Consider the following 8101-nt stretch of genomic DNA (forward strand, 5'->3'; position numbering starts at 1 on the left):
TCAGTACGGATTTGTTGCTGGCAGAGGCACCCAGCCCCTGCTGGAAGACTTCACTGATCTTATCCATGGTGCTTTCGAGGACAATCTATTTGCTTGTGCTCTTTTTTTGGACGTCTCGAAGGCATTTGACACTGTCAGTCACGCGCTGCTCCTCCGCAAACTATATAATTTTGGCTTCCGCGGTCCTTTTTTTGCTGTCCTTCAGAGTTTCTTTTTAGATCGTTCGCAAATAGTATCCGTCGGTAGCCTCAAAAGTGTACGCGCAATAATAAAAGCCGGTGTCCCGCAGGGATCCGTTCTGTCACCCTTGCTTTTCAATCTTTATGTTAACGATCTTTCTGCCGCAGTAACAACCTGCAGCGTTTTTCAATATGCTGACGATACGGTGCTTGTTTCACGTCATCTAAAATACGATCACGCTGTACATCTCCTGGAGCATGATGCCATGCGAATAATGGGCTGGTTCGATGAAAATTTAATTTCAGTTAATACATCAAAAACGAAACTAATCTGTTTTAGAAATCCTCTAAAAAGGGTAAACCTCAATTTGCCAGTTGTACTGCACAAACCAAGCTGCGTGAATTGTGGGTGTTCCCCACTGGAATATGTTGACAGTGTGAAGTATTTAGGAGTGTTTTTTAATTGGGATATGGCGTGGAATTCCCATCTATTGCACATTTGTAGTAAACTGCGAAGTATTAGCTGCTTACTTTACAGTTGCAAAGTGTTTATGCCGCTTTCTGTAAGAAAGTCTGTTGCGTTTGCCCTTGGATACAGCCTGCTAAGGTATGGCATCACCCTGTTCGGTAATTGCGCAGAGTTATGGCAGACAAAAGTTGACCGTATTTCGAGGGGCATGCTAAGAAGCGTGGGGTATCACCTTGACCTTTCAACTAACATAGACATATTCGATTCTTTGCGGATGCCGAATTTCTCTTCCTTGTTTCTGCAAACGGTAGTGTTAAAACATTTTTGGAATAACGACTTTAAATGCACTCTCGTCCCCAGCCGGAATCTTCGTCAGACGTCCCGTTTTGTTACCACCCGTTGTGTTACGCGTTATGGAAAAAGACTCCGCTCCCATTATGTGCCCTCCATCTTTAACAAACTGCCCGATTGTGTCTTCGAAAGTACCACAAGAAGAAAACTGAGGAAAATGCTGATCAACTTAAGATTGTAGCCTGTCTTAGTCGCCATGTTTTTATTTTTGCCAATAGTTGTCTTTCTTTTTTTTTGTTTGTGAGTTTATTCACTTCCCAGCCTCGCCGTTCGGCTGCCGGGTACTGTCCCACAAGCCTCCTTTGGCTTGGACAGACCCGCATTTGTACTGTGACATTTCTTATATGTGGAATAAAATTATTATTATTATTATTATTATTATTATTATTATTATTATTATTACTATTGTTTTATATCACCAGGATGGAGAATAAAAATTGACATGCAGCTAGAACATAGATATCACTTTCTTCTAGCTACAATTACTTAAATACTCTGATTTAAATTTGAAATGATATGACATAAATTTAATAGATCTGGTTTATTTAGTTTTAATTTTTTTAAATAATTACGATTTTTACTGTGTTTATCGCGTTCTTCACCAGGAGCCCTCTTGTATCTCAATGTCAGCGTAGCGATGCAACCTCTAGTTATGATATTTTGACATCAATCTAATATCTCGCTATCTACGCGGAGTCGCTTTATAAAGCGACTATAGATTTACTTGGCGTCCCCAAAAATGAAACAGCCTGCACACACGGAAAAGAAAAACGATATCATCGGTTGTAACTATTACATAACTAAATTTACGATAACCAGCATTTGGAGAATAAGTACTTAAATCAATACTCCCATACTTCGTGAATGACCTATTTAACCAGTTTTGTAGCTACAGCTTTTCAGACAAGAAGTCGTGGGCTACAACTTTCAAATTGAATCATTGACCCCGGAATAATATCGAACCCAAACGAACCGGAACATTTTTGCCTACAAATTACTGCTCAAAAAAGAGATAAACAGAGCTAAAAAAAGATCAAGAGTATAAACGCCAAAGCCCACTTATGCGCGTTAGCCTCACACAGTCTATAAAACCAAAACCCATAGCCTGCAGCCCTAAAATTTCCGATACCACCACTGACGCCAAACAGTCGACCCCTGTTTAGGGAGGACTCGTGGGGAACGAGGCACGAGAGGGAAAATAGAGGAGAGAATGTCATAAAGGCTAGGGGAAAAAGAGGAAAGACGAAGGAAGGGCACTCCCAAAGCCTACAGTAGATAGAGGATGAGGACGGGGATGAATGTCCCCAGAAAAGACCCGAGGGAGTTCGCGAAATATAGGGACAGGAAAGGAATGGGGAAGGCAGGATCGGACTGCTAAAAAAATAGGAGGAAAAATAAATATGGGAGTGGCGCGCCGGGGGGCCTAGTCGTCTAGCCTAGGCACCGGAAAAGAAGAGAGAAATGAAGAGTGCCGGACAGACTGGAAAAAGGAAAAAGGGGAAACGAGCGGCGACAGGACGGAAGAGCGAGGAACAACGAGGAGCTTTTGCTTCCTCCGGCGTCGCGTCGCGAACCGATGCGTCACCATCGGCACACATCCTCCACCCCTCATAAAGATGGCAACAAGACAAGAACAAAAATACAACAAGGCATGAGGAGCGCCTTTCCCGAATTTGAAATCGATGACGCCAGTCTGCCGATGGGGGAAACAAAGGGGAAGAAGAAAAAAAAAGCAAGTAAAAATGGAGGAGAGGAGAACCTCCCCTCTTAACTCCTGGCGCACGCTAGCTGGGGATCGTCCCTCCCTACTCCCTAAGGAGAGCGTAACCCGATTGAGGATAGCTGAGACGACGCCGCCATGGTCTTGTGCCCGCCTGCCGCATACGCCGTTCCCATGGAAAGCGTTGGACTAATCGCGTTACAAACGACTTAAACCGCTCTGTTCTCTCGTCCACTTTGTTCCCCACCCACCCCGCAACTTGAATGTTTAGCTCGCGTGCGTGGTGGGGAAAGAGTCCCTTGAGAAAACCCGGGAGCATCGCACCCGGAGGGTTCGCCGCGGAGGACTGCGTTTTTCGTTGAGTGAAGTCAACTGCTCCGTCCCTACTTCTCTCTTGCCCCCTTCCTCAAACACCAATATAGAGCGTTGCCCGTCAGACAAGCCAATCTGCTGCAGAGAGGGAGTCACGTGGCCTCGAAACCGACTATGACATGGGGAAGGTTTCAAGTCACGTGGGAAGCTTCACGGCTTTGTGACTGGCCCAGACGGTTCATGGCGTTCGCCGCGATTCCCTTTTGAGGAGTGACGGAGTGTTAGGATGGCAGTTGGGGACTTCCGTTATCTCCTTCAGGAAACGAGCTTGAGCGGGGGGCTGTGTTGCACGTGATGTTTTCGCTTGGCGAGTCGCTACAAATTAGATTGCGAAACCTCGCAACAAATAGGTTGTCGCTTCTCGGACGGGGGCCATCTCGTTTTCTTATCGTGTTTATTTTTAAAACAAACTTCAAATAGAACACCCGCGTGGGCTTATAAAGTGGGGCTTGACGACACTGTACGGGTGTTTGGATCTTAACGAAACGAGTTTGAGTTCTTAATGTGATTTGTGTTTATAGCGAGTTATATCTTGTGATAGCCGTGAAAAACGCTCGTTTTGAATAAAAAAGATACGATATCTAAAAAAGTCGTATTTTTCGCACATAATGTGCGAGGAAAATAAAGCGATAGCTGTAGAACGGTCGCGGAAGGCGGATGGAATGGTGCTGTCACGTACCTGAGGACGGAGGTGCGTCGTGGTTAATCCTCATCGTCGTCGTCGTTGGCGTCGTGAATGCCACTGACGACCGCCACTAGTGATCGGTGATGCGTGAAGTAAGTGGGTCAGCGTGATGGAAGTTTTTAAAACCATCCAACATTACGCGTAGGAACTGAATATGTGCCAAAGCGGGATTTGCATAACAAGAACACTGTTTGGAAACAATTGTTTGAAGCAGACGACACGAAGATTCACCCTTCGTCGCGCCGTTCTTGGCGGAATGGCAGGGTTGGGCCCTCTCCGCTCCCTTCGCGCGGCACGGCCGACAGGATGTCCCGACTTTCCTCTCCTCGCGCCAAGAGGGGAAAGAAGAAAAGTTATTCCTTTCTTCGCACGCGCGGCGACGACAGCTCACGAGATCGAAATCTCTGCAAAGCGTCGCCCCTAAAAAGTTATTGCTTCAAACCATCAAACCTTCGTAACATAAAAAGAACCTGAAACCGGTATCGTGTCGCGTTTGAGAGGCGACGTTCCTATTTTAATGCGAAAGCGTTAACTGTCCCACGGAGCGAGCCGACGTCATCAGCTTTGAAGCCGCGGTGAACGGCACCTAAACTCCATTCTCCAAGTGAGGCCGCAATCTGATGGCTCCCAGCTTTGAAACCACGCGAAATGCCTACTCAAACAGCCTTTAGTTCGCCCGCTCCCAATGGAGCGCAGTGAAGCGGAAATCTGATGGATTTCGGCTTTAGCCCGTTTGCTGGCGCGCGCTCAGAACGAGGTTCCCATTGGCCGCTACGCGTCAGTTTCAACGACCGCCACCCCATAACGCTTCGTGTCAGGGCCGCCAGCGCGCCGGTAAAATGAAGCGTCTGGCCGCCAAGCGGGGCAGCGGCTCCACCGCCGAGGTCAGCGCGGCGAAGAGAGCGCGCGCTCGGCCGCCCACGCCAGTACTCCAAAGACAAAATAAGGAAGCCGAAGGAGCACATGCATGCGTTCGCATTCAAAACTCATAAGAAGTTCTAAGGTGTACCTCGAGCCTTTTTGTTAGACTGCTAAGCACTTTCATGGCACACTCGAAAAAGTTAAGCTCAGCGTGACCTCCGTATTTTGTTCGTGTGACCCGTGGTTGGAGACAATGAAGTTTTTTTTTTCCTTGGGAAATATCTGTGTTAAGAATTGTGAACTTTTTTTTATGTGCGCTGTTAGAGGAGCTTCGGTTTACAGGAAGTTACATTCAACGATTTGTTTTGTGAGCCTAATGCCTGCTGAGCCAACTGCAAAGTATGATCAAATAGGTTTTACACTCATGTGATCCGAGTGCTACTGCAACGGGCACCATTAGGATTCGCTGTAATGAGACTCGTTTTCACATTAAGGCCTACAACAGTCGACGTTGCGAACCAATGGAGTTAACCAAGCGGCACCGGAAGTATATCGTGGAGGCGATCTTTTGTGTTTGCGCATTTTCTATCACCGGCCAAACCAATCACTCCGAGAAAAAAAACGCAAGTTTACACCACATTCATTGTACGTGATTGGTTTAGCCGAAGATACATGCCAAACGCACAAGGGCGACGAGCGACGTGACTATGCACTTTTGCCGCTGCCCGATTGACTACGTAGGATCGTAGCCTCGGCTGCGATCTGACTTAATGTGATATGGGGAGTATACATTTCCATCGCTTATCAAACGGGGCGAAAAAGGCTGAGTCACGAAGTCGTGGACGCATGCGCAGCGTCCGAAATGCCATACAGCAGAGCAACAGCGCATGCTCATAAGGCGTTCCACTGCCCCACGGACGAAAAATTCGGCAGAAACACTCAAGACTGTTTCCGTTTGGGAATGCGAAAGGCATTTGGCGTGTAATCTTCGAGTCGTAACGGTTGCGGTGACGTCGGCGATGGTGGGATGGGGTCGACTGAGAGGACCATTGGCTCGTGGTCGGTGACACACGCACTAGACACACCTTTAGTCAGCAAGAACCGCGGAGCCGCCGTGGCGTCGGGGAAGTTTGGTCGTCTCGCACCCCCGGAGGCCCGGGTTTGATTCTCGCCGAAACAGAAGTGTACCACATTTTCTTTTCAAAGCAATAAATTTACTTTGGTTACAGTAACTTTCCTAAAAAATTTGACTTCAATGCGAGCATTTTTTTTGTGTGTTTATGTACTCTTTGCGCCGTCGAAAATTTTGGGTACCATCGCTCAGTCACGCCGCCGACGGCGCCGGATTTTCGCGTAATAGGGCATATACACACACCCCAAAGGGATACAATGCATTCGCATTAAAATGTCAGCGTGTAGAAACTGATTTTTGCAAAGGACTAAAGGTAAGGTCTGCATTTCGGCAGCGGCAGTGGTGACAAACGAACCGACGCCTAAGCAACACTTTTTGATACCGCAGGTTCCCGTTGCAAGCCATCTACATTCGGCTGTTTGCGTGTGAACATCAGTACTCGGCTCGGCTGAAGTTGCGAAGCTCTGCAGCGTCATCGCCAGCAGCAAGCAGACGTGCAAGAAACACGCAAGTCAGGGACCTGCGCGTGACTGTCATCGAAAGCACCGTCATCCCACCACCGCCCTCAAGATCATCACGTGGCCACTACAGCCACTGCCTATATAACACGGGATTTTCACCGAGGTCTCTGCATTGCGGTAGCGGCAGTGGTGACCAACAAACCGACGCCTAAGCAACACTTTTTGATACCGCAGGTTGTGTTATTTCTATTGGAATTTCATTTTTTCTTGACTGCTGCTGCCACTGTAGTGCTGCTGTTTGTGTCTTTGTTTTCTGCTTTTGAGCAGTTTTAGTTTTATCCATTTTTGAACATGGTACTGAACAAAGAATTGTTGGCTGCATTTGAGGATATAAAAAATGAGTTCAAAGCAGAGCTCAAGGTTTTTGGAGAAAATTTTGATAGAGAAATTCTAAAGGATCCGCGGGACGTTAAGGCGAGCTTAAAGTTTATAAATCAGATGTATGAGGAAATGAAAACCCAGGTCAAGGTCGTACAGGATGAGAACAGGGAACTGAAAAAGGACAATGCCTGGCTCCAGACGACGTGTGACGAACTTGCAGTCCGTATGAAGGATAGCGAGACGCGTATACTGAGTTCAGAGCAGTGTTTTCGAAATGCAAACATTGAAATAAAAGGGGTACCCACAGCGCAAAATGAGAATCTGTCCATGCTACTGGAACAAATAGGTGGCCAAATTGGCATACCAATTACAAAAGAAGACATCGAGATATGCCATCGAGTACCCATCGCACACAGCACTACCGACAAAAACATCGTCGTGCAGTTCGTTCATAGAGCCAAACGAAACAATGTACTAGAGGAAGCAAGACGCCACAGGTTTACTGGAACAAAAATCGGATTAACGTCAAACGAGCCCATTTACATCAATGATAACCTCTGCTCTCAGCTGAAGAGGCTCCTTGGTCAAACTACCAGCAAAAAAAGGGAGGCGAATCGGAAGTTTGTCTGGGTTAGAAACGGCCAGATCTTTGCACTGAAGGCAGTTGGCACTCCGACTTTAAAAATCATGACTTGTGACGGCCTCTCCAAAATCGTTTAAATTTTTATAAAGAAAAAAAAAATTAGCATTGAAAGATGGGAGTCGCAAATTTTTTAGATCTCGCGGACCTTGGAAAGTTACTAGACGCAAACGATTTAACATTTTTTCACTTAAACGTCCGTTCAATGAGTAATAAAACAAATGACGTCGACATGTTGCTAGATAGTACAGGTATCAAATTTGATGTAATAATGTTTATTGAAACTTGGTATAACGATAACTCGAGTCACTTTCTTATTCCAAATTATAACAACTTTGTGCTAAATCGATTGCACAGAAGGGTGGAGTAGCCATACAAACAGTATCATCTCTAAAAACCGAACTTTTAACTGAATTTACTACGTCAACCGAGGACTACGAAGTATTAACCTTATGTAATGATTGTAATATATTGTGTGTTGTACATCGGCGTCCAGATGGAAATTTCGCCAATTTTTGTGTGTTTCTGGAGCGATTTCTTGATTTTGTATGTTGCAACAAATATACTTTGTTTATGAGTATAGATGTATCCACTGTATCTGCCTCACAAACTGAATTTATTTTTATTCTTGAATCAAATGGTTGTAACAATTTAATTGAATGTCCAACACGTGTCACAAGTAACTCGTCTACTCTCATTGACCTCTTCATAACAAATAGTGATAATGAACATGGGTACTTTGGCGTAATACTAAGTGATGTCAGCGACCATTTCCCCATTTTTTCGTTCATTAGAAAAGCTCGTAATAAGACATCAATATCATTACAGGAACCAATATTTGCTCAACAAA

General features: G+C 45.6%; 1 protein-coding gene across 1 annotated transcript; it reads left to right on the forward strand.

The window, feature by feature from the left end:
• Positions 1–6581: 6581 nt before the first annotated feature.
• LOC121835099 lies at positions 6582–7331 on the forward strand. Its single transcript, XM_042289036.1, has one exon. It carries the CDS (start codon positions 6582–6584, stop codon positions 7329–7331), a length of 750 nt encoding a protein of 249 aa, XP_042144970.1.
• Positions 7332–8101: the final 770 nt, after the last annotated feature.

This window comes from Ixodes scapularis, unplaced genomic scaffold (genome assembly GCF_016920785.2).
Source record: "Ixodes scapularis isolate PalLabHiFi unplaced genomic scaffold, ASM1692078v2 PGA_scaffold11__112_contigs__length_91849675, whole genome shotgun sequence".
Taxonomy (NCBI): domain Eukaryota; kingdom Metazoa; phylum Arthropoda; class Arachnida; order Ixodida; family Ixodidae; genus Ixodes; species Ixodes scapularis.

Excerpts from the sequence above, each read along its gene's own strand:
- LOC121835099 (XM_042289036.1), top strand. The coding sequence starts at position 6,582 with ATGGTACTGAACAAAGAATTGTTGGCTGCATTTGAGGATATAAAAAAT.